The sequence below is a fragment of the Arvicanthis niloticus genome, chromosome 15, assembly GCF_011762505.2.
Source record: "Arvicanthis niloticus isolate mArvNil1 chromosome 15, mArvNil1.pat.X, whole genome shotgun sequence".
Lineage (NCBI taxonomy): Eukaryota > Metazoa > Chordata > Mammalia > Rodentia > Muridae > Arvicanthis > Arvicanthis niloticus.
In genome coordinates, this window is record NC_047672.1 from 59,253,375 (window position 1) to 59,269,736 (window position 16,362).

General features: G+C 42.0%; 1 protein-coding gene across 5 annotated transcripts; it reads right to left on the reverse strand.

Moving 5' to 3' along the window:
• Positions 1 to 4,326: 4,326 nt before the first annotated feature.
• Cldn12 (claudin 12) lies at positions 4,327 to 14,107 on the reverse strand. 5 transcript variants are annotated; one of them, XM_034519546.2, is made up of 4 exons: positions 13,938 to 14,107; positions 12,374 to 12,432; positions 10,298 to 10,350; positions 4,327 to 7,766 (listed from the first exon to the last, which is right to left on the reverse strand). In XM_034519546.2, exon 4 carries the CDS (start codon positions 7,735 to 7,737, stop codon positions 7,003 to 7,005), a length of 735 nt encoding a protein of 244 aa, XP_034375437.1. In that variant the 5' UTR covers positions 7,738 to 7,766; positions 10,298 to 10,350; positions 12,374 to 12,432; positions 13,938 to 14,107; the 3' UTR covers positions 4,327 to 7,002. The 5 variants fall into 5 exon arrangements, with proteins under 5 accessions (XP_034375437.1, XP_034375435.1, XP_034375436.1 ...); XM_034519544.2 differs by having other exon boundaries at positions 12,374 to 12,454; XM_034519545.2 differs by having other exon boundaries at positions 12,374 to 12,459.
• Positions 14,108 to 16,362: the final 2,255 nt, after the last annotated feature.

Sequence of the window (16,362 nt, forward strand, 5' to 3'; positions counted from 1 at the left end):
GTCCCAGAATTGGAAACTTTACTTGGTGACAAGATGTACCAGTTGGGGTTCTTACTATTATTTGGTGACTTTGCTTAGGTCACCTTCATATATAAATACATACTTTAGGAAGCTTCTACTCTATTAGGTTTCTATACTACCCCTCAGAGGGCCCTTAACTGTAGCTGTCTTCCTTGTATCCCTTCCCTCATTCTTCTCCTCCCTCCCACACTTCATTTGGTCCTCTTGTCCTAGTCCACCCACCTCCCATCCATCCATTACTTTCTGTTCTATTAACTTTTCCTGGGGAGATCTTCTCCCCCTGTGCCACCCCCCAAGTCCCTTATTCTATATAATCTCTGTGGTTCTACAGACTGTAGCTTTGTTACCACTGATTTAACAACTATATCTACATATAAACAAATGCCATATTTGTCTTTCTGGGCCTGGGTTACCTCCTCACTCAGGATGACTTTTTTTTCCCTAGTTCTAATTACTTGTGACTTTCATTGTTTCATTTATTAAAGCAGCTGAGTAAAACTCTATTGAGTAAATGTAATTTTTATTTATTCATTCATCTTTTGAGGTACACCTAGGCTGTTTCCAATTTCTAAGTATTATAAAAAAGAGCAGCAATGAATATAGTTGAGCAAGTGTCTGTGATAGGACGAATCATTCTTTTGGTATATGTCTAAGAGTAGTATAGCTGGGTCTTGAGGTAGATCAATTTTCATCTTCCAGAGAAACTGCCACACTGATTTCCATAGTAGCTGTACAAATTTGCACTCCCATCAGCAAAGGAGGGGTGTTTCCCTCTATCCTTGGCAGTATGACTTGTCCCTGATCCCAGCCATTCTGATGGGTATTAAGATAAAATCTCCAAGTAATTTTGATTTGTAGGCATAATGTTTTTGTGCACTATGTAAAAAGTATACTTGTGTTATTCAAATGTTGATTTCTCTGCCCTCTTACCTTGTTTCAATTGGATGGGCATTGTAATACTTATGTCAAGAATCTCCTGTCTCAAGTTTGTGTAAACAATGCTCACCATTTCTTCTTTGCCTTGTCAAAAATGGTGATCACTCAGTGGCTGGGCAGAAGAAAGAACAAGGAGGGACTTCCACCAGCCAGGGGAGGGAAAGAGAGAGAACTGTAAAACAGACTGAGCCACAAGAAGGGAGGAGGAGACAGGAGACATCATGAGAGTTCAGCTGGGGCATGGCAGGCCCTAAATGCAAGTGTTATGGGGATTTGGGGTGGAAGGTAGCCAGATTAGCGTAGAGGACTGAGGTGGATCAATGACTGCCCCGGTATTGCAGTAAAGATTGACTAAATCTTGGTATCTCTTTGTTGTTAATTGGGGAGTTAGCTAGAAAAAGTATAAACAGTCACTAAATACATTTATATTAAAAACTGCTGCTCCAATGATTTGCATTCCCCCCGATGACTAAGGATGTTGAACATTTAAGTCTTTCTGAGAGATACTTGCTTGGCCATGCTCATTGCTGCTCTACTCAAAATAGCTAGGAAATACAGACAACCTAAGAATCCTTCAACTTAAGCTGATTGCACAATACTTAGGAAGCTGGTCTTGTCCTGGTGTCAGAAAGCCCCCAAAGACTGTTCCAGCAGAGTCAGGAAAGTGTGTAGTGAGTAGTTCTTGTATTTGGCAATGGCATTATTCATTCTGTGTCATTCATTGCTAATTTCTTTGGCAGCATGGGTGCCTTTGCTTCTAAAATAGATTTCAGAGGCATCTGTCAAAACCAAAACAAATATTTCAATGTAGAAGCACAGGCTGCCAGACTCTAGAAATGTAACCGATGACAGTGGAGCTTTTACAAAAACAGACAACCAAAAAAAAAAAAAAAAAAAAAAAAGACAAAGGCAGGACTTTGTTCCTCAACATTTAAACTTGAAATAACATTAAATTTTGATTCCTTGATTCCTTAACACTTGCTTTTTGTTCTCAAAATAAATGGAATTTGTATCCATCATGCTTTTTTGGATACAGCCTTTGAGCTGTGCTACAGATAATCTCCCTTCCCACAGAGTGTTAGAAATTCCTTGGTTTCTGTTCTGTTCTTTGTCGAAGCCAGCTTAATGCCATGGCACTGTGGTACTTCCACTGTCTTACTCTCCTATCAAGGGGCTCTGTGTCCTCTCTGGACATGGGAAACCATCTGATTTGGTGTTAGGGAAACAATCAGATTAAATGTTCCATACTAAATCACAATGTCTCAGCTTCCTCCTCTAAATCCTTTGCTCAACACTGGCACAAGCTTTGATCATATTTGTCTTACCAGAGGAAAGCTTGACACCTCAACTGCTAATGAGTTTTAGATTAAGCTATTTCCCTCCTCCGAATGAGAAAAATAGCCATGGTACTTTCTTAAATGAGGGACCCTAGAGACAGGTAGTGATATTAGAAGTATGTGTTTTAAAGATAGGAATTGCTTACTGCTACCATAAGTGAATAGCATAATTGACCACAAACATGGTTGAGTAGCAGAGGCTGGTTACATTTCTTAGATCTTTCTGTTGCTTGTGTACAGGAAGAGTTGGTCCCTAACATGGACGGAGCCAGAGCAGTTGTGGACAGGAACACCTGTTAAGAGGCTTTTCAAGTGGTCTTTTCATCAGTTAATAATGCTTTACAGTTGTAAAGCCCAACTTTGGCTATGTTTCCTAACTTCCTTCCTAACTAATCTGAAACTCAGCAATTTGATCTCTTCTGGGCAGCAGTACGCTGGCAAATGTGCAGTAACCAGCTGTCCTGGAAAGAAGAGCCGGACTTGCAGCATTTGGCAAATTTGAAAGCACAAATGCTTCTACCACGGCCAATCTGAAGCTAGCAATGTCACACTGCTCAGTGTGTTGGGAAGCAATGCATCAGCTGGTCCTCAGGGACCACCACCTGGCCACTGCTACCTCTGTGCTCTTAAAGCAGCAACCAGAAGTCTGGTGTCCTGGCACTCCTTAATCACACCTGGGAGGACAGGTCTCTGTGAACTTGGGATCAGCCTGGTTTGCATAGTCAAGGCCAACAAAGGACAAAGTGAGTCTCCCAGACAGCTGCTTACCAGAGAGGAGGGGCTGCCAGGTCTGTGGCAAGCTTCTGGTCTTTCCACTTCACAAGATTATTTACTATACAGGCAAGAAAAAAAAGAGTAGGGTAGGAAGTAGACTAGTGGTTCAGCAGTTAAGAACACTGATGGTTTTTCCAGAGGATCCTAGCTGAATTCCCATGTATCAGCTCATAACATCTGTAACTCCAGTTTCAGAGGATCTGATGTCTTCTTCAGGCTTCTGAAGGCTCCAGGCACACAAGTGGTCAGTAACAGGGAAGACACATACATAAAGATAAAAATAAAGTAGCAGGATATGGGAAGAGAGGACCCCATTTAAAGATGTTAGTGGCCTACCTTGATTTATCAGGTTTTTTTTCTGTATTTTTTTTTAAGTGTAAGTGACTTGCTGCATTTCTATCAGTATGGTCACACAGCTTACTTTACTGAAGAAAGCTCATTACTGTTATTTACTGTGATGCTCAGCCGTTTCCAGTTTGGCCAGTGGGAGTTCCTTGGGTTTGCTGCTGTGTAATTCACCCCCACGGCTCTCAGAGCATTTTCTTTCGTATGGCAAGTGTGCTGTCTTGCCCCAAACCCTGAAGTAGCTGTATGCACAATTTAGATAATGAACGCAAATGATGTGTATTTTCCTTTCTGGCCAAAGCCCAGACTTTTGTGATTTGGTTAGCATAAAATGTCTCTCTAGCATTTGATCACCTTCCACAAAGCTGCAGAGCTGAATGCAAACTCTGGATTACTAGACTTTAGTGTCACTAGCTGGGATGCTCAATTTGAAGCTGTTTCTGATTTTTGGTGCATCATATGGTTCTGCCACCTAATAAACCCATGAGTTTCAGTGGGGGAGTTCATCTCTGGAATGGTTGTAGATGGCTATAATTCCAAAGTAAAGGTTCATCACAGGCTTTAAAAAGTGTTGACGGCACTTTCCTATAAACCTAAGCTTTGAAAAAGGAAAGTTGCCACTACCTACATGTTTCGAATTCCCAATTACTAGCCTACCCATAAAAGTTCACTGATGAAGAAAATTTGGCCAACGACTTTACTGAGTGTTCTTTTGTGGACTGGCAAAAAGCTCACTGAACAAAAGCCCACTGAACAGAGGGTGTGACCCGTCTAAAGAAATGGCGTCTTGCTCTGCAGTGGCCCTAATTCCCCATCCATGGTCTTTAGGAGTGCCTTCCTTTCATTGACATACATGTGACAAACAATTTCCAAAATATTCAACCTTAAAGCTGAGAAAAGAACACAGACAAACTTGTAAAAATACATCTTTTAATAAACATGAGGCAGCACAGCACACCCACTGAGGTTTTCACCTTGTGGTTTATAGCATACACTAGCCATCACAGAGCGTATGTACAAGCAGAGTGAACTCAGGGTCTCGGATTTATTCTTCTCCCAAACCTGGGTAACACAAACTCTGTGCACCATCTCACATTCAAGGCTGTTTGCCAAACTGGCTCCTTAGAAGGCTTTTTAAAATCAACAGCTTTTTAGCAACAAAAGAAGTTATCCACCCGATCTCAATAACAGGAATGTTCAAGTGACTCAAACAGATTGTAAATACATGCTTTCCTTTGATGGCTTTAAAAAAACAGCTATTTATGCCAAATCTGGAACACTAAAAAGATAATACAGAAACAGCTGTTTCTCTTCCTGAGTGAATTCATAATAGTAATTGGAGGCTATAGATGATAATGCCAAAAGATTCTCATAAGAAAACTTAATAGGTATCTGCAGTTACAATCCTGTGAGCTAAAAATTGTCTGGTATTCTCATTGCTGAGTCCACTTTTTTTTTTCCTAAATTTTTTTTTAAGACAACATCTCACTGTGTTTCAAGCTCTGACTGGCTTGAAACTTGCTATGGAGACCAGAATTTCCAGAGATGCACTTGTCACTGCCTCCTGAGTGCTGGTATTAAAGTCAAAAGCCACTACACCTGGCTCTATTTTTATCTCTTTATACCAACACCAAGGTATGGTGGACTTCTTAATTCTTCTGAAAACAGTTTAGTAAGAGAAGAACTAAGATTAATTAACAAAGGGGAAAAAATTAGTATTAATCTCAAAATTCCAGCTGCCATTGTCTTGGAATGAGCAACACTCAGCTTTATTTATAAATGAGAAGAACCAGAGGTGGAAAAGACTAGAAGCCATAATTTTAAAAAACCTTAGATGTGCATGCTTTGTATTGACAGCATTTAAAAATTATACAATTGAATTTACTTGCCTACATGAGTAGTGTTGGACTTAGGGAAAAGTGCTACATATCTCTATAGAATACTCAGATTTGCAAAAGAGGCACCATAAACTGTTACCATAAGACCAGCTGCTTGTAAAAATCTATAACCATAATATACTACAATCCTTACAAACATAATGCTATTAAGTGAACATTATACCAATTAATGAGCAGCTCAAACCCCTAAGAGTTAAGACCCAACATCCCTACTGTCAGAGATGTTAGTACTAACATGGTTTTATCCATTTGATATCACATCAGAAGAGATATTTTCAAAACTTGTCCCTCTCTAATGTATCATCTTAGTTTCAGAGGTAGAACGGGTATAATTTAATCTCTCTCCTTTCTTGCCCATTCTCATGATCTGAGACCATTATTACAGCTTGTGAGCTATGGGAGGAGACCTAACTAAAGTGAATTTCCAGTGTCCAGGCTATTGCTGCGGGTGTACCATAGGCTGGCTGTGTCAGAAAGACATGTTTCGGGTGAAATACATTCCTGGGTCAATGCTTGACAAGTTTACCAGCTACCATAAAGTCAGACTTGCCACTGGTTATCAGGTTTATTAGATCAAATTCCTACACAGACATGGCTACTTCTCCTGTTTCTGTATCCTCTAAAGTACTTACTCAAGTGTTAGGCAGTGTTAGAAGCAAGTAATCAGTCCTGAAGCAGGAACTGAACACAGTACAGCCACTACTCAAATAGTAGCCACTAAATTAATCTTTGGCGCTGACACTGAAGAACAGACTCCCGTGCCCTACCATTTGTGTCTACAAGACAACCATTTGGCTTCAACAACCTTTTACTCATTTGTCCTAGGCACTAAGTGCTTGTGCAGCGCGGGAGCACTACCTGACAGAGATGTCTGAAAGGATTCCTGCTTCGAATGAAGCAACATACTGTCTCCTGACACATTGTTAACCCCAGCAATATAATCAGTTAACTAAAACTTATGGGGCACTAGACGTAGTTGGGTGTGCCTGTAGTTAGTGCTCAGGAGGCCAGCGGGTGGAAAGTTGAGTACACACTGGTCTACAGAGTGATTTCTAGGCCAGCCAGGGCTACACAGCAAGACCCTGTCTGAAACCAACAAAGAAGTCAAATGTTAACCATATTTAAATGTTAGCCTTACTCTGTCATCATTTAAAATGTGTTTTACTCTTCACTGAAATGAGGTAGAAGATAGTAATCTTCAGTAACTGATGCCTATTCAATTAGTCCCAAGAGAGAACAAAATTATACCTTCAAGATGGCAGGGTTCTGAAGACAAACTACTAGCCTTATCCGACCAAGATGTCTTAAATTTGAAACTGCCCCTTTCACTTTTAAGTCATCGGAGACAATGCACAATCTGAAATATCGGTAAGGATCAAACAGCATTGTTCAATATGCTGTTTTCATTGCCTCAGTTGTTATCACGGGTCCTTTCATGTAAGTAATTGATCAGACATCAACAAGGAGGGCTACAGACCCTCCTAGTCTTAGAAGCAAGATAAAAGAAATGTTTCACTTTAGAAGAACACGTACCCCATAAATCTAGCAGCATCTCATTCTACCAAGACACACAAATGTGGCTCCACTGACTGGTAAGGAACATAGGAAACATGTACACAGGTCCGAAAGGCTCGTTATGCAGGGGGCTGTGAGGCTACGAAACACCCTTTGAACAGTTACTTGTGTCTCTGTTAAGTGCTGTGTGAGACTACTGGAATGTCGATCTCAATGGCGGAGAGGCGGGACCGCGATGAATAGGGCCGTGAGTAAGTGTGCATCCCGGGAGGGTGAGAGTACAGTGGCTGCCAGAAAGGAGAGGACAAAGCCTTGCATGCACAATACCAAACGAACAGCAGAAGAGCCGTCATAAACAGGCCCCCTGAGCTAGCAATAGTGACAAACACTGCGTAGTCAAAGGTAAAGACTGGCTCAAACTTCTTGTTGAGATGGCTGTTATAAAAGATGACCCAGATGGATGGAGAGAGGCTCACGGTACCTGCCAGGAAAAACAGGAGTCCAGCCACCAGGTGGCAACCTGCACTATTGACCAGACACTTGGCCAGTTTAATGTTAGGCACGGAGGACTTGAAGGCCGTGTTACACATTCCAATCAAGCAGAGTAGCAAGGCACCCACTGCGATCACGATGCTGAGGGGCAGGGCAAACTGGAGGACACGCAGGTCCAGCTGGTCAACTGACAGGTACCAAGTGCGGTCATACATCAGGCAGTCGGTGCTGCCATCGTACCGGGCGCACTTCACCCACAGGCCTGTGTAAATGGTCAGGTTCTTCTCATTTCTGTTGAACGTGAGCAGCCGCAGTTTCCTCCAGTTGGGAAGCAGAGTCCCCGCAAAGAGGCCTGCTACAGAGGCAATACCACACAGGAAGGACAGGACAGTGGCTGCATGGACATCTCGGCAGCCCATGGCAGGAGGACTTGGGCAGAACGTTCAGTCTGGGGGATGACACACAGAGCGCAAATCAGGCACAGTAGGAGAGCACAGCTAGAGCTGCCACTGACAGGCAGCACATTTACAGAGGAAACACTAGTGCAATCCCAGCACTTCTGAGGCAGGAGGACTGCAATATGTCTCAGGTCAGTCTGGTCTCTAAATTGAGTTCTAGACCAGACCCTGCCACCACCCACCTGTCCCAACAGAAAGAAAGGAAAAACAGAAGATGGAAACCCCTGTTTCTTCCCTGTATAATACGAATGTACATTAGCATGTATGTCCCAGATCAAGTGTGCACATGTGCTTTGTCATCACTTTGTCACACAGTAACAAGTATCTTTAGCTATCATTATTTTTCTTCATAATTAAAGAGAGTAACATCACACCTAAAATTTAAAATTGGTTGTCAATATTCACTCAGCACACATATATGGGCCACTTTGCATATCAGGTATTCAATGAAAAAGCATAAATTACTCAAATTGTAGCAAGGGTTAGAACACTCAATACCTAACAGCTATAGGCTCTACAACTTCAACCTAAGAGCTCAAGCAAATGTAAAGTGAGATCCAAGCAGCAGGTGAGTAAGTGGTCTGCCAAAGGCAAATGAATGGAAGAGCATGGAAGACAGCAGGACAGCTGCCTCTTGACCTGGCTGACAGACAGACATTCCTTGTGCCTTCACTCCTCGCCTGCAAACTAAGTAAGAAAGTAGTGCCTACCTCACAGGGTTTTTTTTCTTATAGATTCAATGAGTTAATGCAATGTCACGTGCTTAGAACATACAGGAAGCACAGTGTAAAGTGAATGCTGGGTATGAGGATGAGTGACTGCCTTTTCTGCTTGACCAGTGCTTAGTACTTGGCACACTAGAATTGTTTAAGCAACATTTACTGAATGAATGCTACATGAGAAAAAGCAAACTCATCTCACTGCTGTAATTTTGGCACACCAGGAAATTATTACAGGTGAAATGGGCCCATCTCCAGTCAATCAGTCAGATAGAAGAGAAGACAAGGCCCTGGGATCTCTGCTTACCTACCTTCTGGATGATTTCATTTGACTCAAGTGCTTTTCAGGGAAATCTCTAGCCCTTGGTAGTTATAAAGCTATTAATGTTAGTGTAAGAGAAATGCAGATTCTGAAGTAGAACATCTTCAGAACACCTTGCCATTGTAACATAGCAGCAGCACAGCCTTTCTTCTCAAATTATAAGGCTGTATTCTTTTCCCATCTATAATTAACTATATACAGCAGTATCTGATTCAGATTTAATTTTCTCCAGAGTTTATAATGTACCTCAAAGCACTACTTAAACCTATTTTCCACCATGACGCAACAGAGCAGACAACTTTTAGGAGCACATTTACTTTGTTGTTATTTAAAGCAAGATGAAGGGGCAAAGTTGACAGTGACTTTTAAATCTGATATAATATCATGATGTTCACAGAATCCATCATCTTTTCCAGAATCAAATATTCTCTACTGAGATGGTACAGGAACATTCCCAGGAAGTCAGAATCAGAAAGATAATCATGGTGAAGTGCTAAGAAACTAGGTTAGCCCACGCTTCAGCAAGCAAACACAATGTTCTGTAGAAAACAATGCCATGTTATACAGCCATATAAATTAGGAATGGTTTTACTAATAAAATTCTATACCTGTGTATTCAAATAATAATACATCATTAAGTGTATAAAGTAGAGCTTGGGCATAAATGGCCTTAAATGAGGTTTTCAAATCAAACATGGGTAGTTCTAAGTTTTCCCACAGTATTAGCTACTACTTGTTATGCTGCCTTCTGTCAGCATCAGACATTGTAACTGTTCCAGAAAATTTTCACAATTAAATTGCAAAAATATAGGTTAGTTTTCATGTAAATTAGAAAAACAATCCACCTTTCTTGTTTAATTTTAGCAACAAAGACTTTGGTTCAGAACTAACACCTTGGTACAGGTTTGAGAATACTTGCATTAGAAATGCTTAGTGATACCAGGTTCCACAATTCAGTTCCAGTTCTTTTTTGACCTGTTTCCCCCATATATGATGAGCAATTTGCATAGTAACTGGCATACAAATCATTTTAGGCTTATATGAATGAGAAGTGGGCCACGTACCAAGGCCATACAGTGTATTCACAAATGTGGGCCAGACAAAGAAACAGCCATGACTAAGAAGTCAGTCATGCAGCAAGTATTTGTAGTGTGTGATGCATATGGAAAATGCCCTGAAAGGACACTGGTTTAGTGTTAATAAAAATATGCTGTTTCATGCAAATTCAAAATACTAATGGTTAACCAACTGTATAATTACCATGTATCAAATGATCATTGTTACTATATTAAGCAACGTAAGCCAGTAAACCATTTATTAAAAAGTTATTGCCCTGGGTTAGGTAAAGATGATGGAGCAATAAGAAAAAAGTTATTCCTGTTTCTTCTAAAGCTTCAAGACTCCTTCAGCAACTACTCTCAACCTCTTAACTCAATCACGATTCCATTCTTGTTTCCAGAGACGGGAAACAAATACTCACAGTTTCAAAGTAATTGGTGTTTCTCCAAACAGCCTGTCCTATGCCACTGATCCCTGCAACCCAAAGGCAATGAAGAACAAGATCAGAATATATAGCTTTATTATTAATACTTTCCAGCAATCCTTAGCCTACAGACAATCAAACAATATTAATGAACTGGGCAGACCAGCATTTATTTCAGCGCTAAGTGTCTTTATACCTTCCTTCGAGTTGATGTTAAATTCTGCATCAGATCTCTGAACTTGCTATGGTAACACATGCTTAGTTAAACTCTCAAGAACTAACAGTTTTATAGAGTCAACTGACATACCATGAAATATATTTCAGAAACAGAACATTAGTGATCTCAAATCTTCAGGTTCAACCCTAGTGCTGAAACTAATGTTTAGCATCTCCTTTGGTCATTTAACTTATCCGGTTATAAACTCTACATATCAATAATTTGACAGTAAGTTTCATCCCATAGTGAGCTACGTCTCACAGGGTGATGGAGGAATGATATGAAATGATATATTTAGTGTTAAAACTAAAAAAATATTGCTTTCAGATTAAGTCTTGTTCAAATCCGAGACTCTTGTGCTATGTCGATAATTTCTGCATCCAAAACAATTTTTTGAGATGCAGACCTATCACTTCCACTTTTTTTCCAACTCAATAGTTTCCCACTTCCTGAATAATGAAATCTCTAAAAACCTCAAACCCACAGTGTACACCCTCTGGCTTCTCCCCATTCTCAGCCTCTTTGTATGCCACTGTCTTATCTTATACAGCTGTATATGTAACCTTACTGTTTATCTTTTCCAAACTTTCTATTTAACCTCTCAGTTTTTCCGCTTTTTAATTCAATTCAAAGCTAGGCCACACGGCATTCTTCAGAACTATCTTTTTAAAGATTTATTTTTATTTTATGTGCATGGATGTTTTGCTTGCATATGTACCTGTGCATCACAGGCACGAAATGTCTGAGGCCAGAAGAGGATGTTAGGTCCTCTGAAACTGGACTTAGAGATGGTTTTAAGCTACTATGTGGGTGCTAGGAACCAAACCAGGTCCTCTGAAAAAGCACCAAGTGCTCTAAACTGCTAAGCCAGCCCTCCAAGCCTTTAAGAACTTTCTAAGTCCCACCATATTCTTTAACTGATATCCAGTCATACTACTGGGGAGGCCTACCTAACCCCTCCTTCCCGTCCACAGCCTTCCTCCATCCCCATCTGCATCATGTGAACAGCACTGTTTTACTGTCTTTGGTAGCAGTGATAATGTCTACAATTCCTTCTTTATATATTCTTCTTTCCCAACAGTTTATGAATTTCAGGACAGAGATCCCTGTTCTATTCAGTGTGTTTCCTACTGACACACAGAAGTACTTCATTACTTACTGACTGAAGGAATCAATACATAGCTAGAGACAGAGACAATTATAAAGTTAGTTTAGTATAAGTTGAACTCATTTCATTTGGTAAAGGTCACTACAGCCTCATCTCTGAAACACTAAAGCTGTTTCAGATTACGTCTCTGTTTCTGCTCCTTATTGGCCAAAAGTCTCTCCAATTTTGTAAAATGAAAGCAAGATTTGTCTAGCAATGACATAACTTTTGTTTTGGCGTGGTTACTGACCAAATCAAATACTCTGTTCCAAAACAGTGACTCCACATTTCTCATCTGTTCCAGAGAGACTTTCAGAGAGGACAATCTGGTACATCAATGTTATTGATGGTATCATTTTTAATAAAAATATTTCAAAAAATTATTTTCTCTGGCTTTGAAGAGAGTTCAAAGAAAGATGATACAGAAATGGTGGCTAAGAGCTTTTGGAATTCTCAAAACCATTATAGTTTTTTCAGGGACAATTCCAAGGAATCACTATAAAAGAATGTATGCCTCATGGCCACAAATTAATTTTTGATGCTAACATTGGCAATCCCTTCTACCTATAATTTGGGTGTCCTTGGAAACTGTAACCATCAATCACTGTACCCACAAAGGTCCTCCACTGTTATTTTCTTGAAGAAGAGAAGAAGAGCAGCGTTCCTGATTGAGACAGCAGAAACATTATAAACCAAGAGACACACTTACCCTTTAGTGTACCTGATCCTCCAAAATCAGGTTAGTGAACTCAGATGGAACAGGAGCATCTGCACACAATGCAGAGATAATCTGGACTTATCAAAGTAGAAAAAAAGAATTATGCTCCAAATTACTACAATCCTTCTCTCATAGGTCTATTTTAATTCACATATAACAGGGAGGGGGGAGCAGTAACCATCTAGACTTAATAAAATGCTACAGCAAACAGGCAGGCAATAAGTTTTTCAAAAAGACTGTTTAAGGTTGGGGTGTGTCTCAGTGCTAGAATTCGAGCCCGTCATGTAGAAGGCCCTAGGTTCAAACACCAGCACCATGAAAAAGCAAAACCAAAAACACAACAAAAATAACACAGGCAGTCTGTTCTTATGTTCACTAGTAAATGTGAGCCTCAAAAGAAAAATAACTCTTATTTTGTGATTTGAAAGTTCAGGATAATTAAGGCTAAAATTAAAAATCACTTCACTGGGTTAGAAATCTAAGAAAAAAAAAAATGATTTTATTTTTCCAAGATCCAGTTCCTGCCTATCGTGTCCTAACGAGCATGATGAAAGCACTATACAACTGTCTTGGAATGAAAAGAAATGCAGTATTTTCTAAAGTGCTTTAAAAAACCGGTATTTACAATAATACCAGACAAAACTGATCTGCATTGTACAACCTAAAATCTGCATGGCATCGCCCTTGGCTCAACCTGTCATTTGGTTTGTTTTCTTATCTCTAAAGAGGAGCGACTTCCTCTTTAGATACCATTTAACTCTAACAGGTAGGATGAGTGAAAACTCATAAACGCCGGGGAGCTTCCCGGATCGAGGCGTTTATCACGGGTCCTATTACAGTAATTATGCAGGATGTGGCCCGGGTGCCGATTTTGATGAGGGTCCCCACCTCCCAGCTACAATTCAACTTGTTATCAAGCACGGTTGCTTCCAAGTCAGAAGGGCTCGGTTTTTTACAACCAATGACACCCCTCGGACCCCCGGGCAACCTTTTCCAGTGAGGTCACCTAGCGTGGACAGTGGCCCCTTTGCAGGCCGGGGCAGTGTCGAGGGACAGCAGAGCCAGCTCGGCCACCTCCGCACGCTCGTCCCCGCCTCGGCCAGCGCCGGTGCCAGCCGCGTCCTCAGGAGACCCCGAGCGGCCGAGCCGGGGGGAAAGGGGACGGCTGCGCACAGCCAATGGCGTGAGTCCGCCCCGCACGCTCGCCGCGAGCCCACCCCTGCCCGGTGCGCGGGGAGCGCGAGCAGGTCAGCGTTACACAACCGGCTCCGTCAGCCGCTCGGTCGAAAATAGCAGCTACCTCGCAGCTCGCGCCTCACACCCCCGCCCCCAGCCCTCGGCTGCCCCGGCAACGCGGCTGCACATTCCCACACTCACTCCTCTGAGGGCACGAAAACGTCTGAACCGCTGTACCAAATACCTCCTCAGCCACTTTCCACAGCCACCCATGTGGGCAACGTTTAAAATGCCGACTCGCCGCCACTTCGCCGGTTCACGCAACACCTTCAACTACTTGCAAAATACTCCGAAACGGGAGCGTTCCTACCACACCTACCGATTCCTCACGGCTCGGGCATCCGGCTCGCCCACTCGCAGCTGCTTCTCCTTGTCTCCCGCCGCTACCGCGGAAGTGCGTTCTGGCGAAGCCGCCCCGGAGGTTTCAGGAAGCCAGTCAGGCTCTCCCCCGGCCCTGCTCTGGAATACCTTGGCTGCCTAGAACTACAGTTCCCAGCATTCATCGGGCCGCTGGCCTGAGGCTATATCCAGAGCCCACCTCCTCCTTCCGGGTCCCGCCTCCTTCGCTTCCTCTTGCACCTTGTTAGAGCTCGGTTTAGGGCTTGAGATTGCTCTCACGCACATGCATGAGAGACAAGCTTTGAGATTCGTTTGGGTACTCAATCAAAAGTTGTTCATTAAATGCAAGAAAAGGTCTAATTTCAGAGTCACGCAGGTTTACAAGGGGGGCTTTGCAAGTTCTGTGGTTATCTAACTATAGGCAAAACACCGCAGTAAAATTCCCTACGTAAAACTAGTCATTAAGTATTTAATTCGACTCTTCTACATACACATCAACTTTCCTCTCCCGTCTTTTTTAAATGTGCAGATAAACATGTCAAACGATTCATATACAGTATTTATTAGATTTTTAAAAAATGATGCCTATGACTTCCAAATGATTCCATCCCGCCGTATACACACGCACAAACGTAGAAACAAAAACTAGTCGATGTTGACAACTTTTCCTTTAATTTATCTTTTTTTTTTTCTTACTCACTTTACACCTTCCTGGATACCCCCTTCCTACACTCCTTCCCCCATCCTCCTCCCCTTCTCTTGAGTGTGTAAACTCTCCCCATCCCCCAACCCTGGCAGTTCAAATCTCTGTGAGGCCAGACAAGGCAGCCCAGCTAGAGGCAGGTACAGTATCCCAGGTACAGGCAACAGCTTTTGGGATAGCTCCTACTCCAGTTGTTCAAGACCCACTTAAAGACCAAACTGTACGTCCGCTGTTTATGAGCAGGAAGGCCGAGGTCCAGCCTGTTTGTTCTTTGGTTTGGTTTGTTCTGAGAGCCCAAGGGTTCAGGACAGTTGGTCTTCCTGTGGAGTTCCTATGCCCTTCTGGGCATGACAGTACTTCCTCCTGCTCTTCACTAAGAGTCCCCAAGCTCCATCCACTGTTTGGCTGTGGGTGTCTGCATCTGTCTGAGTCAGCTGCTGGGTGGAGCCTCTCAGAGGACAGCCATCCTAGGTCCCTGTCTGCAAGTTTAACAGTATCATTAATAATGTCAGGGGTTGATGCTTTCCCATGGGATAGGTCTCAAGTTGGGCTGGTTATTGGCTGGCCATTCCCTCAGTCTCTGCTCCATCCCCTCTGCCTGCGTTCCTTGTAGACAGGATAAATTTGGGGTTGAAAGTTTGGTTGATATCCCTAACACTCCACAAGGGTTTCTGCCTGGCTACAGGAGGCGGGCTCCTCAGATTCCAAGTCCCCAGTGCTGTGAGTCACAGCTAAGGTCACCCCCATTGAGTCTTAGGCACCTCCCATATCCCAGATCTCTATGTTGACAAGTTTTTTATTATTTAATTTTTTCATACGAATTGTTGTTATATTTCCCTCTCCCCAACCCCTTTCAGATCCTTCCCACCTCCCCACTCAACTTCATGTTATTTATCAAAACAAACACAAAGCCCAAGAGACTTAATCAAACAAACTAACCTCAATAAAGCAAGAAATCCCAAACCAAAAGCACACAAAAAACATGGAGTCTTGTTTTGCAGTAGCCAACTGCTCTTGTGGTTGATGTCATTTTGGATAAAACTGGTCTCTTTCCCAGTAGGTATCAATTGCAAAGAGCCTCTAGGTTAGAGAATAACTTTTGAATCTAAGCAAGTATACAATTTTTTTGGTATAATATTTATTTAAAAGTTCTGTAGATTCTCAATTGCCATCTCTCAAAAAGGATACACAATTCTTATAGTTGACAGGACTGTAAACCATCTCACCCATTCTCTGCCCTGGTATTACCTTAGAGAAGAAGACTGGAGTGTCTTATGGTCTCCATCTGTAGAACAGTGTGTTTGTACCAGAAAATCATGAGAATTAAATTAATCTAAGCCTTATAAGAAAGAAAACATAGAAAAGTACAGCAGTACCTCACACACAGTTAGGACTTCACTATTAATACTTTCCATTTTGTGTTGCTATAGTAACCACTAGACTCTTACTCAAAAAGTGGGGGAAGTCTATTATCTGTCCACTGCTATCTTTTTCTCACGATGGCCATATTGCTTCAGATGGCAAACAAGTCCATCTAAGGCCAGAAACAATTAGCCCCCAAGCAGAACTGGAAAAAGCAGGTCTCTAGCACACAGGTCTTGTCACCTGAGTCCTGTTTCTGGCCCAAGCTTTTCTGCCTCCTGAGTGTGCACAAGATGCTTCATGGGCCCTCTCCTCCCATGCAGGCACCACCCTGATGGTT

Bases quoted from the DNA above. Each gene is read 5' to 3' on its own strand.
- Cldn12 (XM_034519546.2), bottom strand. From the start codon at position 7,737: ATGGGCTGCCGAGATGTCCATGCAGCCACTGTCCTGTCCTTCCTGTGT.